Source organism: Petromyzon marinus, chromosome 82 (genome assembly GCF_048934315.1).
Source record: "Petromyzon marinus isolate PM22_M1 ecotype Great Lakes invasive population chromosome 82, UKy_Petmar_22M1.pri1.0, whole genome shotgun sequence".
NCBI classification, from domain to species: Eukaryota; Metazoa; Chordata; class Hyperoartia; order Petromyzontiformes; family Petromyzontidae; genus Petromyzon; species Petromyzon marinus.
In genome coordinates, this window is record NC_133747.1 from 7,738,509 (window position 1) to 7,765,664 (window position 27,156).

Below are 27,156 nucleotides of genomic sequence, written 5' to 3' on the forward strand. Positions count from 1 at the left end.
GTAGTGTATAGTGTAGTGTATAGTGTAGTGTGTAGTGTAGTGTATAGTGTAGTGTAGTGTATAGTGTAGTAGTGTATAGTGTAGTGTATAGTGTAGTGTATAGTGTAGTGTATAGTGTAGTGTAGTAGTGTAGTGTATAGTGTAGTGTATAGTGTAGTGTATAGTGTAGTGTAGTAGTGTAGTGTATAGTGTAGTGTATAGTGTAGTGTATAGTGTAGTGTAGAGTGTAGTGTAGTGTATAGTGTAGTAGTGTATAGTGTAGTGTATAGTGTAGTGTATAGTGTAGTGTAGTAGTGTATAGTCTAGTGTATAGTGTAGTGTATAGTGTAGTGTATAGTGTAGTGTAGTAGTGTATAGTGTAGTGTATAGTGTAGTGTATAGTGTAGTGTGTAGTGTAGTGTATAGTGTAGTGTATAGTGTAGTGTATAGTGTAGTGTATAGTGTAGTGTATAGTGTAGTGTAGTAGTGTAGTGTATAGTGTAGTGTATAGTGTAGTGTATAGTGTAGTGTAGTAGTGTAGTGTATAGTGTAGTGTATAGTGTAGTGTGTAGTGTAGTGTATAGTGTAGTGTATAGTGTAGTGTATAGTGTAGTGTATAGTGTAGTGTAGTAGTGTAGTGTATAGTGTAGTGTATAGTGTAGTGTATAGTGTAGTGTGTAGTGTAGTGTATAATGTAGTGTATAGTGTAGTGTAGTAGTGTAGTGTATAGTGTAGTGTATAGTGTAGTGTATAGTGTAGTGTAGTAGTGTAGTGTATAGTGTAGTGTATAGTGTAGTGTAGTAGTGTAGTGTATAGTGTAGTGTATAGTGTAGTGTGTAGTGTATAATGTAGTGTATAGTGTAGTGTATAGTGTAGTGTATAGTGTAGTGTATAGTGTAGTGTAGTAGTGTAGTGTATAGTGTAGTGTATAGTGTAGTGTATAGTGTAGTGTGTAGTGTAGTGTATAGTGTAGTGTAGTAGTGTAGTGTATAGTGTAGTGTATAGTGTAGTGTATAGTGTAGTGTAGTAGTGTAGTGTATAGTGTAGTGTATAGTGTAGTGTATAGTGTAGTGTATAATGTAGTGTATAGTATATAGTGTAGTGTATATTGTAGTGTATAGTGTAGTGTATAGTGTAGTGTATAGTGTAGTGTATAGTGTAGTGTGTAGTGTAGTGTATAGTGTAGTGTAGTGTATAGTGTAGTGTATAGTGTAGTAGTGTATAGTGTAGTAGTGTACAGTGTAGTGTATAGTGGAGTGTATAGTGTAGTGTATAGTGTAGTGTATAGTAGTGTAGTGTATAGTGTAGTGTATAGTGTAGGGTATAGTGTAGTGTGTAGTGTAGTGTATAGTGTAGTGTATAGTGTAGTGTGTAGTAGTGTATAGTGTAGTGTATAGTGTAGTGTATAGTGTAGTGTATAGTAGTGTATAGTGTAGTGTATAGTGTAGTAGTGTATAGTGTAGTGTATAGTGTAGTGTATAGTGTAGTGTATAGTGTAGTGTATAGTGTATAGTGTAGTGTGTAGTGTATAGTGTAGTGTATAGTGTAGTGTAAAATGTAGTGTATAGTGTAGTGTATTGTGTAGTGTATAGTGTAGTGTATAGTGTATAGTGTAGTGTATAGTGTATAGTGTAGTGTATAGTGTAGTGTATAGTGTAGTGTATAGTGTAGTGTAGTGTATAGTGTAGTGTTTAGTGTAGTGTATAGTGTAGTGTATAGTGTAGTGTATAGTGTATAGTGTAGTGTATAGTGTAGTGTATAGTGTAGTGTATAGTGTAGTGTATAGTGTAGTGTATAGTGTAGTGTATAGTGTATAGTGTAGTGTATAGTGTAGTGTATAGTGTAGTGTATAGTGTAGTGTATAGTGTAGTGTATAGTGTATAGTGTAGTGTATAGTGTAGTGTATAGTGTAGTGTATAGTGTAGTGTATAGTAGTGTATAGTGTAGTGTATAGTGTAGTGTATAGTGTTGTATGTAGTGTAGTGTATAGTGTAGTGTATAGTACTGTATAGTGTAGTGTATAGTGTAGTGTATAGTGTAGTGTATAGTGTAGTGTATAGTGTATAGTGTAGTGTATAGTGTAGTGTATAGTGTAGTGTATAGTGTAGTGTATAGTGTAGTGTATAGTGTAGTGTGTAGTGTATAGTGTAGTGCATAGTGTAGTGTATAGTGTAGTGTATAGTGTAGTGTGTAGTGTATAGTGTAGTGTATAGTGTAGTGTATAGTGTAGTGTATAGTGTAGTGTATAGTGTAGTGTGTAGTGTATAGTGTAGTGTGTAGTGTATAGTGTAGTGTATAGTATAGTGTATAGTGTGTAGTGTATAGTGTAGTGTATAGTGTATAGTAGTGTATAGTGTAGTGTATAGTGTAGTGTATAGTGTAGTGTATAGTGTAGTGTGTAGTGTATTGCATAGTGTAGTGTATAGTGTAGTAGTGTATAGTGTATAGTAGTGTATAGTGTAGTGTATAGTGTAGTGTATAGTGTAGTGTATAGTGTAGTGTATAGTGTAGTAGTGTATAGTGTAGTGTATAGTGTAGTGTGTAGTGTATAGTGTAGTGTATAGTGTAGTGTGTAGTGTATAGTGTAGTGAATAGTGTAGTGTATAGTGTAGTGTATAGTGTATAGTGTAGTGTATAGTTTAGTGTATAGTGTAGTGTATAGTGTAGTGTATAGTGTAGTGTAGAGTGTAGTGTATAGTGTAGTGTATAGTGTAGTGTATAGTGTAGTGTATAGTAATGTGTAGTGTAGTGTATATTGTAGTTTATGGTAACGTAGCGTATAGTGTAGTGTATAGTGTAGTTTATAGTGTAGTGTATAGTGTAGTGTATAGTGTAGTGTATAGTAGTGTAGTGTATAGTGTAGTGTATAATGTAGTGTATCGTGTGCAGCGTATAGTGTAGTGTGTAGTGTAGTGTGTAGTAGTGTATAGTGTATAGTAGTGTGTAGTGTAGTGTATAGTGTAGTGTATTGTATAGTGTAGTGTGTAGCGTAGTGTATAGTGTAGTGTATAGTGTAGTGTATAGTGTAGTGTATAGTAGTGTAGTGTATAGTAGTGTATAGTGTAGTGTATAGTGTAGTGTATAGTGTAGTAGTGTATAGTGTAGTGTAGTGTGTAGTGTATAGTGTAGTGTATAGTGTAATGTATAGTGTATAGTGTAGTGTATAGTGTAGTGTATAGTGTAGTGTATAGTGTATTGTATAGTAGTGTAGTGTATAGTGTAGTGTATAGTGTATAGTGTAGTGTATAGTGTAGTAGTGTATAGTGTAGTGTAGTGTGTAGTGTATAGTGTAGTGTATAGTGTAGTGTATAGTGTAGTGTATAGTGTATAGTGTAGTGTATAGTGTAGTGTATAGTGTAGTGTATAGTGTAGTGTATAGTGTAGTAGTGTATAGTGTAGTAGTATATAGTGTAGTGTATAGTGTAGTGTATAGTGTAGTAGTGTATAGTGTAGTGTATAGTGCAGTGTATAGTGTATAGTGTAGTGTATAGTGTAGTGTATAGTGTAGTGTATAGTGTAGTGTATAGTGTAGTAGTGTATAGTGTAGTAGTGTATAGTGTAGTGTATAGTGTAGTAGTGTATAGTGTAGTGTATAGTGTAGTAGTGTATAGTGTAGTGTATAGTGTAGTGTATAGTGTAGTGTATAGTGAAGTAGTGTATAGTGTAGTGTATAGTGTAGTGTATAGTGTAGTGTATAGTGTAGTAGTGTATAGTGTAGTGTATAGTGTAGTGTATAGTGTAGTAGTGTATAGTGTAGTGTATAGTGTAGTGTATAGTGTAGTGTATAGTGTAGTGTATAGTGTAGTGTATAGTGTGTAGAGTAGTGTATAGTGTAGTGTATAGTGTAGTGTATAGTGTAGTGTATAGTGTAGTGTAGTAGTGTATAGTGTAGTGTATAGTGTATAGTGTAGTGTATAGTGTATAGTGTAGTGTATAGTGTAGTGTATAGTGTATAGTGTAGTGTATAGTGTAGTGTATAGTGTAGAGTATAGTGTAGTGTATAGTGTAGTGTATCGTGTAGTGTAGTAGTGTATAGTGTACTGTATAGTGTAGTGTAGTAGTGTATAGTGTAGTGTAGTGTATAGTGTAATGTATAGTGTAGTGTATAGTGTAGTGTATAGTGTAGTGTGCAGTGTAGTGTATAGTGTAGTGTGTAGTGTAGTGTAGTGTATAGTGTAGTGTAGTGTATAGTGTGGTGTAGTATTGTATAGTGTAGTAGTGTATAGTGTAGTGTATAGTGTATAGTGTAGTGTATATTGTATAGTGTAGTGTATAGTGTAGTGTATATTGTATAGTGTAGTGTATAGTGTAGTGTATAGTGTAGTGTATAGTGTATAGTGTATTGTATAGTGTAGTGTAGTAGTGTATAGTGTAGCGTATAGTGTAGTGTAGTAGTGTATAGTGTAGTGTAGTGTATAGTGTAGTGTATAGTGTAGTGCATAGTGTAGTGTGCAGTGTAGTGTATAGTAGTGTATAGTGTAGTGTATAGTGTAGTGTAGTGTATAGTGTAGTGTAGTAGTGTATAGTATAGTGTAGTAGTGTATCGTGTAGTGTATAGTGTATAGTGTAGTGTATAGTGTAGTGTATAGTGTAGTGTATAGTGTATAGTGTAGTGTATAGTGTAGTGTATAGGGTAGTGTATAGGGTAGTGTATAGTGTATAGTGTAGTGTATAGTGTAGTGTAGTAGTGTATAGTGTAGTGTAGTAGTGTATAGTGTAGTGTAGAGTATAGTGTAGTGTATAGTGTAGTGTATAGTGTAGTGTATAGTGTAGTGTGCAGGGTAGTGTATAGTGTAGTGTATAGTGTAGTGTATAGTGTAGTGTATAGTGTATTGTAGTGTATAGTAGTGTATAGTGTAGTGTATAGTGTATAGTGTAGTGTATAGTGTAGTGTATAGTAGTGTATAGTGTAGTGGTGTATAGTGTAGCGTATAGTGTAGTGTATAGTGTAGTGTATAGTGTATAGTGGAGTGTATAGTGTAGTGAAATAGTGTAGTGTATAGTGTAGTAGTGTATAGTGTAGTGTATAGTGTAGGGTATAGTGTAGTAGTGTATAGTGTATTGTATAGTGTAGTGTATAGTGTAGTAGTGTATAGTGTAGTGTATAGTGTATAGTGTAGTAGTGTAGTGTATAGTGTACTTTATAGTGTAGTGTGTAGTGTAGTAGTGTATGGTGTAGTGTATAGTGTAGTGTATAGTGTAGTGTAGTAGTGTAGTGTATAGTGTAGTGTATAGTGTAGTGTGTAGTGGAGTGAATAGTGTAGTGTAGCAGTGTATAGTGTAGTGTATAGTAGTGTATAGTGTAGTGTATAGTGTAGTGTATAGTGTAGTGTATAGTGTATAGTAGTGTAGTGTATAGTGTAGTGTGTAGTGTAGTGTATAGTGTAGTGTATAGTGTAGTGTATAGTGTATAGTGTAGTGTATAGTGTAGTGTATGGTGTAGTGTATAGTGTAGTGTATAGCATATAGTGTAGTGTATAGTGTAGTGTATAGTATAGTGTATAGTGTAGTGTATAGTGTAGTGCATAGTGTAGTGTATAGTGTAGTATATAGTGTAGTGTATAGTGTAGTAGTGTATAGTGTAGTGTATAGTGTAGTGTATCTTGTAGTGTATAGGGTAGTGTATAGTGTAGTGTATAGTGTAGTGTATATTGTAGTGTATGGTGTAGTGTATAGTGTAGTGTATATTGTAGTGTATATTGTAGTGTATAGTGTAGTGTATAGTGTAGTGTATAGTGCTCTGTATAGTAGTGTATAGTGTAGTGTATAGTGTAGTGTATAGTGTAGTGTATAGTGTAGTGTATCGTGTAGTGTATATTGTAGTGTATAGTGTAGTGTATAGTGTAGTGTATAGTGTAGTAGTGTATAGTGTAGTGTATAGTGTAGTGTATAGTGTAGTGTATAGTGTAGTGTATAGTGTAGTGTATAGTGTAGTGTATATTGTAGTGTATAGTGTAGTGTATAGTGTAGTGTATAGTGTAGTAGTGTATAGTGTAGTGTATAGTGTAGTGTATATTGTAGTGTATAGTGTAGTGTATAGTGTAGTGTATAGTGTAGTGTATAGTGGAGTGAATAGTGTAGTGTAGTAGTGTAGTGTATAGTGTAGTGTATAGTAGTGTATAGTGTAGTGTATAGTGTAGTGTATAGTGTAGTGTATAGTGTAGTGTGTAGTGTAGTGTATAGTGTAATGTATAGTAGTGTAGTAGTGTAGTATATAGTGTAGTGTAGTGTATAGTGTAGTGTATAGTGTAGTAGTGTATAGTGTAGTAGTGTACAGTGTAGTGTATAGTGGAGTGTATAGTGTAGTGTATAGTGTAGTGTATAGTAGTGTAGTGTATAGTGTAGTGTATAGTGTAGGGTATAGTGTAGTGTGTAGTGTAGTGTATAGTGTAGTGTATAGTGTAGTGTGTAGTAGTGTATAGTGTAGTGTATAGTGTAGTGTATAGTGTAGTGTATAGTAGTGTATAGTGTAGTGTATAGTGTAGTAGTGTATAGTGTAGTGTATAGTGTAGTGTATAGTGTAGTGTATAGTGTATAGTGTAGTGTGTAGTGTATAGTGTAGTGTATAGTGTAGTGTATAGTGTAGTGTAAAATGTAGTGTATAGTGTAGTGTATTGTGTAGTGTATAGTGTAGTGTATAGTGTATAGTGTAGTGTATAGTGTATAGTGTAGTGTATAGTGTAGTGTATAGTGTAGTGTATAGTGTAGTGTAGTGTATAGTGTAGTGTTTAGTGTAGTGTAGTGTATAGTGTAGTGTATAGTGTAGTGTATAGTGTAGTGTATAGTGTATAGTGTAGTGTATAGTGTAGTGTATAGTGTAGTGTATAGTGTAGTGTATAGTGTAGTGTATAGTGTATAGTGTAGTGTATAGTGTAGTGTATAGTGTAGTGTATAGTGTAGTGTATAGTGTAGTGTATAGTAGTGTATAGTGTAGTGTATAGTGTAGTGTATAGTGTAGTGTATAGTGTAGTGTATAGTAGTGTAGTGTATAGTAGTGTATAGTGTAGTGTATATTGTAGTGTATAGTGTTGTATGTAGTGTAGTGTATAGTGTAGTGTATAGTACTGTATAGTGTAGTGTATAGTGTAGTGTATAGTGTAGTGTATAGTGTAGTGTATAGTGTATAGTGTAGTGTATAGTGTAGTGTATAGTGTATAGTGTAGTGTATAGTGTAGTGTATAGTGTAGTGTATAGTGTAGTGTATAGTGTAGTGTATAGTGTAGTGTGTAGTGTATAGTGTAGTGCATAGTGTAGTGTATAGTGTAGTGTATAGTGTAGTGTGTAGTGTATAGTGTAGTGTATAGTGTAGTGTATAGTGTAGTGTATAGTGTAGTGTATAGTGTAGTGTGTAGTGTATAGTGTATTGTGTAGTGTATAGTGTAGTGTATAGTATAGTGTATAGTGTGTAGTGTATAGTGTAGTGTATAGTGTATAGTAGTGTATAGTGTAGTGTATAGTGTAGTGTATAGTGTAGTGTATAGTGTAGTGTGTAGTGTATTGCATAGTGTAGTGTATAGTGTAGTAGTGTATAGTGTATTGTAGTGTATAGTGTAGTGTATAGTGTAGTGTATAGTGTAGTAGTGTATAGTGTAGTGTATAGTGTAGTGTATAGTGTAGTGTGTAGTGTATAGTGTAGTGTGTAGTGTATAGTGTAGTGAATAGTGTAGTGTATAGTGTAGTGTATAGTGTATAGTGTAGTGTATAGTTTAGTGTATAGTGTAGTGTATAGTGTAGTGTATAGTGTAGTGTAGAGTGTAGTGTATAGTGTAGTGTATAGTGTAGTGTATAGTAATGTGTAGTGTAGTGTATATTGTAGTTTATGGTAACGTAGCGTATAGTGTAGTGTATAGTGTAGTTTATAGTGTAGTGTATAGTGTAGTGTATAGTGTAGTGTATAGTAGTGTAGTGTATAGTGTAGTGTATAATGTAGTGTATCGTGTGCAGCGTATAGTGTAGTGTGTAGTGTAGTGTGTAGTAGTGTATAGTGTATAGTAGTGTGTAGTGTAGTGTATAGTGTAGTGTATTGTATAGTGTAGTGTGTAGCGTACTGTATAGTGTAGTGTATAGTGTAGTGTATAGTGTAGTGTATAGTGTAGTGTATAGTAGTATAGTGTATAGTAGTGTATAGTGTAGTGTATAGTGTAGTGTATAGTGTAGTAGTGTATAGTGTAGTGTAGTGTGTAGTGTATAGTGTAGTGTATAGTGTAATGTATAGTGTATAGTGTAGTGTATAGTGTAGTGTATAGTGTAGTGTATAGTGTATTGTATAGTAGTGTAGTGTATAGTGTAGTGTATAGTGTATAGTGTAGTGTATAGTGTAGTAGTGTATAGTGTAGTGTAGTGTGTAGTGTATAGTGTAGTGTATAGTGTAGTGTATAGTGTAGTGTATAGTGTATAGTGTAGTGTATAGTGTATAGTGTAGTGTATAGTGTAGTGTATAGTGTACTGTATAGTGTAGTAGTGTATAGTGTAGTAGTGTATAGTGTAGTGTATAGTGTAGTGTATAGTGTAGTGTATAGTGTAGTAGTGTATAGTGTAGTGTATAGTGTAGTGTATAGTGTAGTGTATAGTGTATAGTGTAGTGTATAGTGTAGTGTATAGTGTAGTGTATAGTGTAGTAGTGTATAGTGTAGTAGTGTATAGTGTAGTGTATAGTGTAGTAGTGTATAGTGTAGTGTATAGTGTAGTAGTGTATAGTGTAGTGTATAGTGTAGTGTATAGTGTAGTGTATAGTGAAGTAGTGTATAGTGTAGTGTATAGTGTAGTGTATAGTGTAGTGTATAGTGTAGTAGTGTATAGTGTAGTGTATAGTGTAGTGTATAGTGTAGTGTATAGTGTAGTGTATAGTGTAGTGTATAGTGTATAGTGTGTAGAGTAGTGTATAGTGTAGTGTATAGTGTAGTGTATAGTGTAGTGTATAGTGTAGTGTAGTAGTGTATAGTGTAGTGTATAGTGTATAGTGTAGTGTATAGTGTATAGTGTAGTGTATAGTGTAGTGTATAGTGTATAGTGTAGTGTATAGTGTAGTGTATAGTGTAGTGTATAGTGTATAGTGTAGTGTATCGTGTAGTGTAGTAGTGTATAGTGTACTGTATAGTGTAGTGTAGTAGTGTATAGTGTAGTGTAGTGTATAGTGTAATGTATAGTGTAGTGTATAGTGTAGTGTATAGTGTAGTTTGCAGTGTAGTGTATAGTGTAGTGTATAGTGTAGTGTATAGTGTAGTGTATAGTGTAGTGTAGTGTATAGTGTGGTGTAGTATTGTATAGTGTAGTAGTGTATAGTGTAGTGTATAGTGTAGTGTATAGTGTATAGTGTAGTGTATAGTGTAGTGTATATTGTATAGTGTAGTGTATAGTGTAGTGTATAGTGTAGTGTATAGTGTATAGTGTAGTGTATAGTGTAGTGTAGTAGTGTATAGTGTAGCGTATAGTGTAGTGTAGTAGTGTATAGTGTAGTGTATAGTGTAGTGTATAGTGTAGTGCACAGTGTAGTGTGCAGTGTAGTGTATAGTAGTGTATAGTGTAGTGTATAGTGTAGTGTATAGTGTAGTGTATAGTGTAGTGTATAGTGTAGTGTAGTGTAGTAGTGTATAGTGTAGTGTAGTAGTGTATCGTGTAGTGTATGGTGTATAGTGTAGTGTATAGTGTAGTGTATAGTGTAGTGTATAGTGTATAGTGTAGTGTATAGTGTAGTGTATAGTGTAGTGTATAGGGTAGTGTATAGTGTATAGTGTAGTGTATAGTGTAGTGTAGTAGTGTATAGTGTAGTGTATAGTGTAGTGTAGTAGTGTATAGTGTAGTGTAGTGTATAGTGTAGTGTATAGTGTAGTGTATAGTGTAGTGTATAGTGTAGTGTGCAGGGTAGTGTATAGTGTAGTGTATAGTGTAGTGTATAGTGTAGTGTATAGTGTATTGTAGTGTATAGTGTATTGTAGTGTATAGTAGTGTATAGTGTAGTGTATAGTGTATAGTGTAGTGTATAGTGTAGTGTATAGTGTAGTGTATAGTAGTGTATAGTGTAGTGGTGTATAGTGTAGCGCATAGTGTAGTGTATAGTGTAGTGTATAGTGTATAGTGGAGTGTATAGTGTAGTGAAATAGTGTAGTGTATAGTGTAGTAGTGTATAGTGTAGTGTATAGTGTAGGGTATAGTGTAGTAGTGTATAGTGTATTGTATAGTGTAGTAGTGTATAGTGTAGTGTATAGTGTAGTGTAGTAGTGTAGTGTATAGTGTACTTTATAGTGTAGTGTGTAGTGTAGTAGTGTATGGTGTAGTGTATAGTGTAGTGTATAGTGTAGTGTAGTAGTGTAGTGTATAGTGTAGTGTATAGTGTAGTGTGTAGTGGAGTGAATAGTGTAGTGTAGTAGTGTAGTGTATAGTGTAGTGTATAGTAGTGTATAGTGTAGTGTATAGTGTAGTGTATAGTGTAGTGTATAGTGTATAGTAGTGTAGTGTATAGTGTAGTGTGTAGTGTAATGTAGTAGTGTAGTGTGTAGTGTAGTGTATAGTGTAGTGTATAGTGTAGTGTATAGTGTAGTGTAGTGTATAGTGTAATGTATAGTGTAGTGTATAGTGTAGTGTATAGTGTAGTTTGCAGTGTAGTGTATAGTGTAGTGTATAGTGTAGTGTATAGTGTAGTGTATAGTGTAGTGTAGTGTATAGTGTGGTGTAGTATTGTATAGTGTAGTAGTGTATAGTGTAGTGTATAGTGTATAGTGTAGTGTATAGTGTATAGTGTAGTGTATAGTGTAGTGTATATTGTATAGTGTAGTGTATAGTGTAGTGTATAGTGTAGTGTATAGTGTATAGTGTAGTGTATAGTGTAGTGTAGTAGTGTATAGTGTAGCGTATAGTGTAGTGTAGTAGTGTATAGTGTAGTGTAGTGTATAGTGTAGTGTATAGTGTAGTGCACAGTGTAGTGTGCAGTGTAGTGTATAGTAGTGTATAGTGTAGTGTATAGTGTAGTGTATAGTGTAGTGTATAGTGTAGTGTATAGTGTAGTGTAGTGTATAGTGTAGTGTAGTAGTGTATAGTGTAGTGTAGTAGTGTATCGTGTAGTGTATGGTGTATAGTGTAGTGTATAGTGTAGTGTATAGTGTAGTGTATAGTGTATAGTGTAGTGTATAGTGTAGTGTATAGTGTAGTGTATAGGGTAGTGTATAGTGTATAGTGTAGTGTATAGTGTAGTGTAGTAGTGTATAGTGTAGTGTATAGTGTAGTGTAGTAGTGTATAGTGTAGTGTAGTGTATAGTGTAGTGTATAGTGTAGTGTATAGTGTAGTGTATAGTGTAGTGTGCAGGGTAGTGTATAGTGTAGTGTATAGTGTAGTGTATAGTGTAGTGTATAGTGTATTGTAGTGTATAGTAGTGTATAGTGTAGTGTATAGTGTATAGTGTAGTGTATAGTGTAGTGTATAGTGTAGTGTATAGTAGTGTATAGTGTAGTGGTGTATAGTGTAGCGTATAGTGTAGTGTATAGTGTAGTGTATAGTGTATAGTGGAGTGTATAGTGTAGTGAAATAGTGTAGTGTATAGTGTAGTAGTGTATAGTGTAGTGTATAGTGTAGGGTATAGTGTAGTAGTGTATAGTGTATTGTATAGTGTAGTGTATAGTGTAGTAGTGTATAGTGTAGTGTATAGTGTATAGTGTAGTGTAGTAGTGTAGTGTATAGTGTACTTTATAGTGTAGTGTGTAGTGTAGTAGTGTATGGTGTAGTGTATAGTGTAGTGTATAGTGTAGTGTAGTAGTGTAGTGTATAGTGTAGTGTATAGTGTAGTGTGTAGTGGAGTGAATAGTGTAGTGTAGTAGTGTAGTGTATAGTGTAGTGTATAGTAGTGTATAGTGTAGTGTATAGTGTAGTGTATAGTGTAGTGTATAGTGTATAGTAGTGTAGTGTATAGTGTAGTGTGTAGTGTAATGTAGTAGTGTAGTGTGTAGTGTAGTGTATAGTGTAGTGTATAGTGTAGTGTATAGTGTAGTGTATAGTGTAGTGTATGGTGTAGTGTATAGTGTAGTTTATAGCATATAGTGTAGTGTATAGTGTAGTGTATAGTATAGTGTATAGTGTAGTGTATAGTGTAGTGCATAGTGTAGTGTATAGTGTAGTATATAGTGTAGTGTATAGTGTAGTAGTGTATAGTGTAGTGTATAGTGTAGTGTATCTTGTAGTGTATAGGGTAGTGTATAGTGTAGTGTATAGTGTAGTGTATATTGTAGTGTATGGTGTAGTGTATAGTGTAGTGTATAGTGGAGTAGTGTATAGTGTAGTGTATAGTGGAGTAGTGTATAGTGTAGTGTATATTGTAGTGTATATTGTAGTGTATAGTGTAGTGTATAGTGTAGTGTATAGTGCTCTGTATAGTAGTGTATAGTGTAGTGTATAGTGTAGTGTATAGTGTAGTGTATAGTGTAGTGTATCGTGTAGTGTATCGTGTAGTGTATATTGTAGTGTATAGTGTAGTGTATAGTGTAGTGTATAGTGTAGTAGTGTATAGTGTAGTGTATAGTGTAGTGTATCTTTTAGTGTATAGTGTAGTGTATAGTGTAGTGTATAGTGTAGTAGTGTATAGTGTAGTGTATAATGTAGTGTATATTGTAGTGTATAGTGTAGTGTATAGTGTAGTAGTGTATAGTGTAGTGTATAGTGTAGTGTATATTGTAGTGTATAGTGTAGTGTATAGTGTAGTGTATAGTGTAGTGTATAGTGGAGTGAATAGTGTAGTGTAGTAGTGTAGTGTATAGTGTAGTGTATAGTAGTGTATAGTGTAGTGTATAGTGTAGTGTATAGTGTAGTGTATAGTGTAGTGTATAGAGTAGTGTATAGTGTATAGTGTAGTGTATAGTGTAGTGTATAGTGTAGTGTATAGTGTATAGTAGTGTAGTGTATAGTGTAGTGTGTAGTGTATAGTGTAGTGTATAGTGTATTGTATAGTGTAACGTGTAGTGTAGTGTATAGTGTAGTGTATAGTGTAGTGTATAGTGTAGTGTATGGTGTAATGTATTAGTGTAGTGTGTAGTGTAGTGTATAGTGTAGTGTATAGTGTATAGTGTAGTGTATAGTGTATAGTGTAGTGTATAGTGTAGTGTATGGTGTAGTGTATAGTGTAGTGTATAGCATATAGTGTAGTGTATAGTGTAGTGTATAGTGTATAGTATAGTGTAGTATATAGTGTAGTGCATAGTGTAGTGTGTAGTGTAGTGTATAGTGTAGTGTATAGTGTAGTGTATAGTGTAGTATATAGTGTAGTGTATAGTGTAGTAGTGTATAGTGTAGTGTATAGTGTAGTGTATCTTGTAGTGTATAGTGTAGTGTATAGTGTAGTGTATAGTGTAGTGTATATTGTAGTGTATGGTGTAGTGTATAGTGTAGTGTATAGTGGAGTAGTGTATAGTGTAGTGTATAGTGGAGTAGTGTATAGTGTAGTGTATAGTGTAGTGTATATTGTAGTGTATAGTGTAGTGTATAGTGTAGTGTATAGTGTAGTGTATAGTGCTCTGTATAGTAGTGTATAGTGTAGTGTATAGTGTAGTGTATAGTGTATAGTGTAGTGTATAGTGCAGTGTATAGTGTAGTGTATATTGTAGTGTATAGTGTAGTGTATAGTGTAGTGTATAGTGTAGCAGTGTATAGTGTAGTGTATAGTGTAGTGTATCTTTTAGTGTATAGTGTAGTGTATAGTATAGTGTATAGTGTAGTAGTGTATAGTGTAGTGTATAGTGTAGTGTATATTGTAGTGTATAGTGTAGTGTATAGTGTAGTGTATAGTAGTGTATAGTGTAGTGTATAGTGTAGTGTATAGTAGTGTATAGTGTAGTGTATATTGTAGTGTATAGTAGTGTATAGTGTAGTGTATAGTGTAGTATATAGTGTGTAGTGTATAGTGTAGTGTATAGTAGTGTATAGTGTAGTGTATAGTGTAGTGTATAGTGTAGTGTATAGTGTAGTGTATAGTAGTGTATAGTGTATTGTATAGTGCAGTGTAGTAGTGTATAGTGTACTGTATAGTGTAGTGTATAGTGTAGTGTATAGTGTAGTGTATAGTGTAGTGTATAGTGTAGTGTATAGTGTAGTGTATCGTGTAGTGTATAATGTAGTGTATAGTGTAGTAGTGTATAGTGTAGTGTATAGTGTAGTAGTGTAGTAGTGTATAGTGTAGTGTATAGTGTAGTAGTGTATAGTGTAGTGTATAGTGTAGTAGTGTATAGTGTAGTAGTGTATAGTAGTGTGTAGTAGTGTATGGTAGTATGTATTAGTGTAGTGTATAGTAGTGGAGTGTATCGTAGTGTAGTGTATAGTGTAGTGTATAGTGTAGTGTAGTGTATCGTAGTGTAGTAGTGTATAGTAGTGTAGTGTATAGTGTAGTGTATAGTGTAGTGTATAGTGTAGTGTATAGTAGTGTAGTGTATAGTAGTGTAGTGTATAGTGTAGTGTATTGTAGTGGAGTGTATAGTGTAGTGTATAGTAGTGTAGTGTATTGTAGTGTATAGAGTAGTGTATAATAGTGTAGTGTGTAGTAGTGTAGTGTATAGTGTAGTGTATAGTAGTATATTATAGTGTAGTGTATAGTGTAGTGTATAGTAGTGTAGTGTATAGTGTAGTGTATAGAGTAGTGTATAGTGTAGTGTATTGTAGTGTAGTGTATAGTGTAGTGTATAGTGTAGTGTGTAGTAGTGTACTGTATGCAGTGAGGGAAAAAAAGTATTTGATCCCCTGCTGATTTTGTACGTCTGCCCACTGACAAAGAAATGATCAGTCCATAATTATAATGGTAGGTTTATTTGAACAGTGAGAGACGGAATAACAACAACAAAATCCAGAAAAACGCATGTCAAAAATGTTATAGCTTGATTTGCATTTTAATGATTGAAATAAGTATTTGACCCCCTTCTCAATCAGAAAAAATTCTGGCTCCCAGGTGTCTTTTATACAGGTAGCGAGCTGAGATTAGGATCACACTCTTAAAGGGAGTGCTCCTAATCTCAGCTTGTTACCTGTATAAAAGACACCTGTCCACAGAAGCAATCAATCAATCAATCAGATTCCAAACTCTCCACCATGGCCAAGACCAAAGAGCTTTCCAAGGATGTCAGTGACAAGATTGTAGACCTACACGAGGCTGGAATGGCCTTACAAGACCATTGCCAAGCAGCTTGGTGAGAAGGTGACAATAGTTGGTGGGAAATAAGTATTTGACCCACCTCTCGATCAGAAAGATTCCTGGCTCCCAGGCGTCTTTTATACAGGTAACGAGCTGATATTAGGAGCACACTCTTAAAGGGAGTGCTCCTAATCTCAGCTCGTTACCTGTATAAAAGACACCTGTCCACAGAAGCAATCAATCAGATTCCAAACTCTCCACCATGGCCAAGACCAAGGAGCTCTCCAAGGATGTCAGGGACAAGATTGTAGACCTACACGAGGCTGGAATGGCCTTACAAGACTATTGCCCAGCAGCTTGGTGAGAAGGTGACAATAGTTGGTGGGAAATAAGTATTTGACCCACCTCTCGATCAGAAAGATTCCTGGCTCCCAGGCGTCTTTTATACAGGTAACGAGCTGAGATTAGGAGCACCCTCTTAAAGGGAGTGCTCCTAATCTCAGCTCGTTACCTTTATAAAAGACACCTGTCCACAGAAGCAATCAATCAATCAATCAGATTCCAAACTCTCCACCATGGCCAAGACCAAGGAGCTCTCCAAGGATGTCAGGGACAAGATTGTAGACCTACACGAGGCTGGAATGGCCTTACAAGACCATTGCCAAGCAGCTTGGTGAGAAGGTGACAATAGTTGGTGGGAAATAAGTATTTGACCCACCTCTCGATCAGAAAGATTCCTGGCTCCCAGGCGTCTTTTATACAGGTAACGAGCTGAGATTAGGAGCACCCTCTTAAAGGGAGTGCTCCTAATCTCAGCTCGTTACCTGTATAAAAGACACCTGTCCACAGAAGCAATCAATCAATCAATCAGATTCCAAACTCTCCACCATGGCCAAGACCAAAGAGATCTCCAAGGATGTCAGGGACAAGATTGTAGACCTACACGAGGCTGGAATGGCCTTACAAGACCATTGCCAAGCAGCTTGGTGAGAAGGTGACAATAGTTGGTGGGAAATAAGTATTTGACCCACCTCTCGATCCGAAAGATTCCTGGCTCCCAGGCGTCTTTTATACAGGTAACGAGCTGAGATTAGGAGCACCCTCTTAAAGGGAGTGCTCCTAATCTCAGCTCGTTACCTGTATAAAAGACACCTGTCCACAGAAGCAATCAATCAATCAATCAGATTCCAAACTCTCCACCATGGCCAAGACCAAAGAGATCTCCAAGGATGTCAGGGATCAAGATTGTAGACCTACACGAGGCTGGAATGGCCTTACAAGACCATTGCCAAGCAGCTTGGTGAGAAGGTGACAACAGTTGGTGCGATTATTCGCGAATGGAAGAAACACAAAAGAACTGTCAATCTCCCTCGGCCTGGGGCTCCACGCAAGATCTCACCTCGTGGAGTTGCAATGATCATGAGAACGGTGAGGAATCAGCCCAGAACTACACGGGAGGATCTTGTCAATGATCTCGAGGCAGCCTGGGACCATAGTCACCAAGACAACAATCGGTAACACACTACGCCGTGAAGGACTGAAATCTTGCAGCGCCCGCAAGGTCCCCCTGCTCAAGAAAGCACAAATATACATGCCCGTCTGAAGTCTGCCCAATGAACATCTGAATGATTCAGAGGGCAACTGGGTGAAAGTGTTGTGGGGTCAGATGAGACCAAAATGGAGCTCTTTGGTATCAACTCAACTCGCCGTGTTTGGAGGAGGAGGAGGAATTCTGCCTATGACCCCAAGAACACCATCCCCCACCGTCAAACATGGAGGTGGAAACATTCTGCTTTGGGGGTGTTTTTCTGCTAAGGGGGACAGGACAAATTCACCGCATCGAAGGGGACGATGGAACGGGGGCCATGTTACCGTCAAATCTTTGGGTGAGAACCTCTTTCGCTCAGCCCAGGGCATTGAAAATGGGTCCGTGGATGGCTATTCCAGCATGACCAATGACCCCAAAAACACACGGCCAAGGCAACAAAGGAGTGGCTCAAGAAGAAGCACATTAAGGTCCTGGAGTGGGCCTAGCCAGTCTCCAGGACCTTAATCCCGTAGACAATCTGTGGAGGGAGCTGAAGGTTTCGAGTTTGCCAAACGTCAGCCTCGAAACCTTAACGACTTGGAGAAGATCTGCAAAGAGGAGTGGGACAAAATCCCTCCTGAAACGTGTTGCAAACCTGGTGGCCAACTACAAGAAACGTCTGACTTCTGTGATTGCCAACAAAGGGTTTTGCCACCAAGTACTAAGTCATGTTTTGCAGAGGGGTCAAATACTTATTAACCCCCGTTAAAATGCAAATCAAATTATAACATTTTTGACATGCGTTTTTCTGGATTTCATGTTGTTGTTGTTATTCTGTCACTCACTGTTCAAATAAACCTACCATTAAAATTATAGACTGATCATTTCTTTGTCAGTGGGCAGACGTACAAAATCAGCAGGGGATCAAATACTTTTTTCTCCTAACTGTATTAGTGTAGTGTGGAGTGTGTAGTGTATAGCGTAGTGCAAAGTGTAGTGTATAGTGTATAGTAGTGTATATTGGTGTAGTGTATAGTATTGTAGTGTATAGTGCAGTGTAAGGCAGTTTAGAGTGTAGTGTATAGTGTAGTGTATAGACCCATATTCATAGAGACCCATACCCACAGAGACTCATAGAGACCCACAGAGACCCACACAGACCCATACTCATAGAGACTCACAGAGACCAATACTCATAGAGACACACAGAGACCCATAGAGACCCATACTCATAGAGACCCACAGAGACCCACAGAGACCCATACTCATAGAGACCCACAGAGACCCACAGAGACTCATAGAGACCCACAGAGACCCATACTCATAGAGACCCACAGAGACCCACAGAGACTCATAGAGACCCAAAGAGACCCGCACTCATAGAGACCCACATAGACCCACACTCATAGAGACTCACAGAGACCCCCACTCATAGAGACACAGAGATGCATAGATACTCATAGAGACACATAGAGACACACAGAGACCCATACTCATAGAGACCCACAGAGACCCACAGAGACTCATAGAGACCCACAGAGACCCACACAGACCCATACTCATAGAGACTCACAGAGACCCCGACTCATAGAGACCCACAGAGACCCACAGAGACCCACAGAGACTCACCGAGACCCACACTCATAGAGACACACACAGAGACCCACAGAGACCCACAAAGACACATAGAGACACACACTCATAGAGACAAAGAGACACACAGAGACACATAGAGACCCACAGAGACACATAGAGACCCATACACACAGAGACCCACAGAGACCCACAGAGACTCACAGAGACCCACACTCATAGAGACACACACAGAGACCCACAGAGACCCACAGAGACACAAAGAGACACACACTCATAGAGACACAGAGACACACAGAGACACATAGAGACACACAGAGACCCACACTCATAGAGACCCACAGAGACTCACAGAGACACAAAGAGACACACACTCATAGAGACACAGAGACACACAGAGACACATAGAGACACACAGAGACACACAGAGACCCACACTCATAGAGACCCACAGAGACTCACAGAGACCCACAGAGACACACAGAGACACACAGAGACCCACAGAGACACACACTCATAGAGACCCATAGAGACACACAGAGACCCACACTCATAGAGACTCACAGAGACCCACAGAGACACATAGAGACACACACTCATAGAGACACAGAGACACACAGAGACACACAGAGACCCACACTCATAGAGACCCACAGAGACTCACAGAGACACACAGAGACACATAGAGACCCACACTCATAGAGACCCACGGAGACTCACAGAGACACATAGAGACACACACTCATAGAGACCCACAGAGACTCACAGAGACACAGAGACACAAACTCATAGAGACACAGAGACACACAGAGACCCACAGAGACACATAGAGACCCATACTCATAGAGACCCACAGAGACTCATAGAGACACACACAGAGATCCACAGAGACCCACAGAGACACATAGAGACCCATACACACAGAGACCCACAGAGACACATAGAGACACACACTCATATAGACACAGAGACACACAGAGACCCACACTCATAGAGACCCACAGAGACTCACAGAGACACACAGAGACACATAGAGACCCACAGAGACACATAGAGACCCATACACACAGAGACCCACAGAGACCCACAGAGACTCACAGAGACCCACAGAGACTCACAGAGGCACACAGAGACACATAGAGACCCACAGAGACACATAGAGACACACACTCATAGAGACCCACACAGAGACTCTAAACGCGTGGTGATGTTGATTCTAAATGTGAAAACCCGAAAGAGACAGATCCACGCAGTGACCACAACGGGCAGAGAGAGACGCAGACTCCAAATAGAATAGAACCCACGACCTCCTGTACACCAGGCGAGGTAGTCAACATCTCACAGGGTCCGTGATCGAACCCACGACCTCCTCTAGACCAGGCGAGGTAGTCAACATCTCACAGGGTCCGTGATGGAACCCACGACCTCCTGTACACCAGGCGAGGTAGTCAACATCTCACAGGGTCCGTGATCGAACCCACGACCTCCTGTGGACCAGGCGAGGTAGTCAACATCTCACAGGGTCCTTGATGGAACCCACGACCTCCTGTACACCTGGCGAGGTAGTCAACATCTCACAGGGTCCGTGATGGAACCCACGACCTCCTGTATACCAGGCGAGGTAGTCAACATCTCACAGGGTCCCTGATGGAACCCACGACCTCCTGTACACCAGGCGAGGTAGTCAACATCTCACAGGGTCCGTGATCGAACCCACGACCTCCTGTACACCAGGCGAGTTAGACAACATCTCACAGGGTCCGTGATCGAACCCACGACCTCCTGTGGACCAGGCGAGGTAGTCAACATCTCACAGGGTCCGTGATGGAACCCACGACCTCCGGTGTACCTGGCGAGGTAGTCAACATCTCACAGGGTCCGTGATGGAACCCACGACCTCCTGTATACCTGGCGAGGTAGTCAACATCTCACAGGGTCCGTGATGGAACCCACGACCTCCTATAGCCCAGGCGAGGTAGTCAACATCTCACAGGGTCCGTGATGGAACCAACGACCTCCTGTATACCAGGCGAGGTAGTCAACATCTCACAGGGTCCGGGGTAGAACCCACGACCTCCTGTACACCAGGCGAGGTAGTCAACATCTCACAGGGTACGGGGTAGAACCCACGACCTCCCGTAGACCAGGCGAGGTAGTTAACATCTCACAGGGTCCGTGATGGAATCCACGACCTCCTGTATACCAGGCGAGGTAGTCAACATCTCACAGGGTCCGGGATTGAACCCACGACCTCCTGTGTACCAGGCGAGGTAGTCAACATCTCACAGGGTCCGTGATGGAACCCACGACCTCCTGTATCCCAGGCGAGGTAGTCAACATCTCACAGCGTCCGTGATAGAACCCACGACCTCCTGTATCCCAGGCGAGGTAGTCAACATCTCACAGGGTCCGTGATGGAACCCACGACCTCCTATAGCCCAGGCGAGGTAGTCAACATCTCACAGCGTCCGTGATGGAACCCACGACCTCCTGTGTACCAGGCGAGGTAGTCAACATCTCACAGGGTACAGGGTAGAACCCACGACCTCCTGTGTACCAGGCGAGGTAGTCAACATCTCACAGGGTACAGGGTAGAACCCACGACCTCCTGTGTACCAGGCGAGGTAGTCAACATCTCGTGTCTGATTGTGTTTCTCACCTTCTTCTTGTCGCTGTCGCTCCTTCTCATCCTCTGAAAAGAGAATTCATAGCAGTGGGGTGACGTTGTACACGACACCATACACTACACTATACACTACACTATACACTACACTATACACTATGGACTACTATACACTACACTATACACTACACTATACACTACACTATATACTACACACCACACTATACACTACACTATACACTACACTATACACTACACTATACACTTCACTACTATACACTACACTATACACTACACTACAATACACTAAACTATACACTACACTACTATACACTAAACTACACACTACACTACTATACACTATACACTACAGTATACACTACACTATACACTACACTATACACTACACTATACACTACACACTACACTATACACTACACTATACACTACAATATACACTACACTACTATAGACTACACTATACACTACACTATACACTACACTACACTATACACTACTATACTATACACTACACTATACACTACACTATACACTACTATACACTATACACTACCCTATACACTACTATACACTACACTATACACTATGCACTACTATACACTACACTATACACTACACTATACACTATACACTACACTATATTCTCCTATACACTATACACTACAACACACTACACTACACACTACACTATACGCTGCACACGATACACTACACTATACACTACACTATACACTACACTATACACTACACTATACAGTACACTATATTCTACTATACACTATACACTACTACACACTACACTACACACTACACTATACGCTGCACACGATACACTACACTATACACTACACTATACACTACACTATACATTACACTACTATACGCTACTCTGTACACTACACTGTACACTTCACTATACACTACTGGACAATATACTATACACTACTACACTATACACTACACTCTACATTATACACTACACTACACACTACACTATACTATACACTACACTATACACTACACTATACACTACACACTACACTATACACTACACTACACTATACACTACATTATACACTACACTATACACTGCACTCTACACTAGACTACACTTTACACTACACTATACACTACACTATACATTACACTATTATACACTACACCATGCACTATACACTATACACACTACACTATACACTACACACTATACACTACACTATACACTACACTATACACTACACTATACATTACACTACTATACGCTACTCTGTACACTACACTGTACACTTCACTATACACTACTGGACAATATACTATACACTACTACACTATACACTACACTCTACATTATACACTACACTATACTATACACTACACTATACACTACACTATACACTACACACTACACTATACACTACACTAAACACTACACTATAAACTACATTATACACTACACTATACACTGCACTCTACACTAGACTACACTTTACACTACACTATACACTACACTATACATTACACTGTTATACACTACACCATGCACTATACACTAAACACACTACACTATACACTACACTATACACTACTATAAACTACACCATTCACTACACTATACACTACAATATACACTACACTGCTATACACAACACTACTACACGATACTCGACACAATAGACTACTATACACAACACAATATATTACACTATACACTACACTATACACTACAATATACACTACTATACACTACACTATACACTACACTATACACTACTATACAGTAGTCTATGGTCTCGGGTCCAGGATCGAACCCACGACCTCCTGTGTACCAGGCGAGGTAGTCAACATCTCACAGTGTCCGGGATCGAACCCACGACCCCCTGTATACCAGGCGAGGTAGTCAACATCTCACAGTGTCCGGGATCGAACCCACGACCTCCTGTATACCAGGCGAGGTAGTCAACATCTCACAGGGTCCGGGGTAGAACCCACGACCTCCTGTGTACTAGGCGAGGTAGTCAACATCTCACAGGGTCCGTGATGGAACCCACGACCTCCTGTAAACCAGGCGAGGTAGTCAACATCTCACAGGGTCCGTGATGGAACCCACGACCTCCTGTATACCAGGCGAGGTAGTCAACATCTCACAGGGTCCGTGATGGAACCCACGACCTCCTGTATACCAGGCGAGGTAGTCAACATCTCACAGGGTCTGATTGTGTTTCTCACCCTCTGCTTGTCGCTGTTGCTCCGCCTTGGCCTCTGAAAAGAGAATTTGTAGCAGTGGGGTGACATTTTACATTACACTACACTATACACTACACTATACACTACACTATACACTACACTATACACTACACTATACACTACTATACACTACACTATACACTACACTATACACTACACTATACACTACTATACATTACACTATACACTACACTATACACTACTATACACTACACTATACACTACACTATACACTACTATACATTACACTATACACTACACTATACACTACACTATACACTACACTATACACTACACTATACACTACATTACACTACACTATACACTACACTATACTCCACATACTAAATTACACTACACTATACTATACACTACATACTACACTACATACTACACGACGTACTACACTACACTATAAACTACACTATACACTACATACTACAGTACACTACACTATACACTACACTATACACTACTATACACTACACTATACACTACACTATACACTACATACTACACTACATACTACACTACACTATACACTACACTATAAACTACACTATACACTACACTATACACTACACTGTATACTTCACTATACACTACTATACACTACACTAAAAACTACACTATACACTACTATACACTACACTATACACTACACTATACACTACTATACAATGCACTATACACTACAATATACACTACTATACACTACAACATGCACTACACTATTCACACTACACTATACACTCCACACTATACACTACAATATACACTACTATACACTACACCATGCACTACACTATACACTACTATACACTACTCTATACACTGCACTATACACTACACTATACAATACACTACACTATACACTACACAATACACTACACTATACACTACACTGCTAGACACAACACTACTACACGATACTCGACACTATAGACTACTATACACAACACAATAAATTACACAATACACTACACTATACACTACACCATGCACTACACTATACACTACACTATACACTACACTATACACTAATAAACAGTTGTCTATGGTCTCGGGTCCAGGATTGAACCCACGACCTCCTGTAGACCAGGCGAGGTAGTCAACATCTCACAGGGTCCGGGGTAGAACCCACGACCTCCTGTATACCAGGCGAGGTAGTCAAAATCTCACAGGGTCCGTGATGGAACCCACGACCTCCTGTATACCAGGCGAGGTAGTCAACATCTCACAGAGTCCGGGATCGAACCCACGACCTCCTGTATACCAGGCGAGGTAGTCAACATCTCACAGAGTCCGTGATCGAACCCACGACCTCCTGTAGACCAGGCGAGGTAGTCAACATCTCACAGAGTCCGGGATTGAACCCAGGACCTCCTGTATACCAGGCGAGGTAGTCAACATCTCACAGAGTCCGGGATTGAACCCACCACCTCCTGTACACCAGGCGAGGTAGTCAACATCTCACAGGGTCCGTGATGGAACCCACGACCTCCTGTAGACCAGGCGAGGTAGTCAACATCTCACAGGGTCCCTGATGGAACCCACGACCTCCTGTATACCAGGCGAGGTGGTCAACATCTCACAGGGTCCGTGATAGAACCCACGACCTCCTGTACACCTGGCGAGGTAGTCAATATCTCACAGTGTCAGGGCTAGAACCCACGACCTCCTGTAAACCAGGCGAGGTAGTCAACATCTCACAGGGTCCGTGTTGGAACCCACGACCTCTTGTACACCAGGCGAGGTAGTCAACATCTCACAGGGTCCGTGATAGAACCCACGACCTCCTGTATACCAGGCGAGGTAGTGAACATCTCACAGGGTCCGGGATCGAACCCACGACCTCCTGTATACCAGGCAAGGCAGTCAACATCTCACAGGGTCCGTGATGGAACACACGACCTCCTGTAGACCAAGCGAGGTAGTGAACATCTCACAGGGTCCGGGATTGAACCCACGACCTCCTGTATACCTAGCGAGGTAGTCAACATCTTACAGGGTCCGGGATTGAACCCACGACCTCCTGTATACCAGGCGAGGTAGTCAACATCTCACAGGGTCCGGGATCGATCCCCCGACCTCCTGTATACAAGGCGAGGTAGTCAACATCTCACAGGGTCCGTGAGAGAACCCACGACCTCCTGTAGACCAGGCGAGGTAGTCAACATCTCACAGGGTCCGGGATCGATCCCCCGACCTCCTGTACACCAGGCGAGGTGGTCAACATCTCACAGGGTCCGTGATGGAACCCACGACCTCCTGTATACCAGGCGAGGTAGTCAACATCTCACAGGGTCTGTGATGGAACCCACGACCTCCTGTAGACCAAGCGAGGTAGTCAACATCTCACAGGGTCCGTGATAGAACCCACGACCTCCTGTACACCAAGCGAGGTAGTCAACATCTCACAGGGTCCGGGATTGAACCCACGACCTCCTGTATACCTAGCGAGGTAGTCAACATCATACAGGGTCCGGGATCGATCCCACGACCTCCTGTGTACCAGGCGAGGTAGTCAACATCTCACAGGGTCCGGGATTGAACCCACGACGTCCTGTAAGCCAAGCGAGGTAGTCAACATCTCACAGTGTCCGGGATCGAACCCACGACCTCCTGTGTACCAGGAGAGGTAGTCAACATCTCACAGGGTCCGTGATGGAACCCACGACCTCCTGTACACCATGCGAGGTGGTCAACATCTCACAGGGTCCGTGATGGAACCCACGACCTCCTGTATACCAGGAGAGGTAGTCAACATCTCACAGGGTCCGTGATGGAACCCACGACCTCCTGTATACCAGGAGAGGTAGTCAACATCTCACAGGGTCCGTGATGGAACCCACGACCTCCTGTACACCAGGCGAGGTAGTCAACATCTCACAGGGTCCGGGGTAGAACCCACGACCTCCTGTAGACCAGGCGAGGTAGTCAACATCTCACAGGGTCCGTGATAGAACCCACGACCTCCTGTATACCAGGCGAGGTAGTCAACATCTCACAGGGTCCGTGATAGAATCCACGACCTCCTGTAGACCAGGCGAGGTAGTCAACATCTCACAGGGTCCGGGGTAGAACACACGACCTCCTGTAGACCAGGCGAGGTAATCAACATCTCACAGGGTCCAGGGAAGAACCCACGACCTCCTGTATACCAGGCGAGGTAGTCAACATCTCACAGGGTCCGGGGTAGAACCCACGACCTCGTGTATACAAGGCGAGGTAGTCAACATCTCACAGGGTCCGGGGTAGATCCCACGACCTCCCGTGGACCAGGCGAGGTAGTCAACATCTCACAGGGTCCGTGATCGAACCCACGACCTCCCGTATACCAGGCGAGGTAGTCAACATCTCACAGAGTCCGGGATTGAACCCACGACCTCCCGTAGACCAGGCGAGGTAGTCAACATCTCACAGAGTCCGGGATTGAACCCACGACCTCCTGTAGACCAGGCGAGGTAGTCAACATCTCACAGGGTCTGGGGTAGATCAGGCGAGGTAGTCAACATCTCACAGGGTCCCGGGTAGAACCCACGAACTCCCGTAGGCCAGGCGAGGTAGTCAACATCTCACAGGGTCCGGGGTAGAACCCACGACCTCCTGTATACCAGGCGAGGTAGTCAACATCTCACAGGGTCCGGGGTAGAACCCACGACCTCCTGTATACCAGGCGAGGTAGTCAGCATCTCACAAGGTCCGGGATAGAACCCAGGACCTCGTGTATACCAGGCGAGGTAGTCAACATCTCACAGGGTCCGTGATGGAACCCACGACCTCCTGTATACCAGGCGAGGTAGTCAACATCTCACAGGGTCCGTGATAGAACCCACAACCTCCTGTGTACCAGGCGAGGTAGTCAACATCTCACAGGGTCTGATTGTGTTTCTTACCTTCAGCTTGTCGCTTTTGCTCCGCCTTCGCCTCTGAAAAGATAATGACATTTTACACTACACTATACACTACACTATACACTACACTATACACTACTACACTATACACTACACTGTACAATACACTATACACTACACTGTACAATACACTATACCCTACACTATACACTA

At 40.2% G+C, this 27,156-nt stretch overlaps 1 protein-coding gene across 1 annotated transcript in view; it reads right to left on the reverse strand.

Annotated features, from left to right (window-relative positions):
* LOC116958751 (interferon-induced protein 44-like) overlaps window positions 1-27,156 on the reverse strand; it is a 63,421-nt gene that overhangs the window by 29,950 nt on the left and 6,315 nt on the right. Inside the window, exons 2-4 of the mRNA XM_076057472.1 lie at window positions 26,986-27,018; window positions 23,069-23,101; window positions 20,858-20,890 (exon numbers count right to left, since the gene is read on the reverse strand). Coding sequence (XP_075913587.1) covers window positions 20,858-20,890; window positions 23,069-23,101; window positions 26,986-27,018 — 99 coding nt within the window. The remainder of the gene's footprint in view (window positions 1-20,857; window positions 20,891-23,068; window positions 23,102-26,985; window positions 27,019-27,156) is intronic.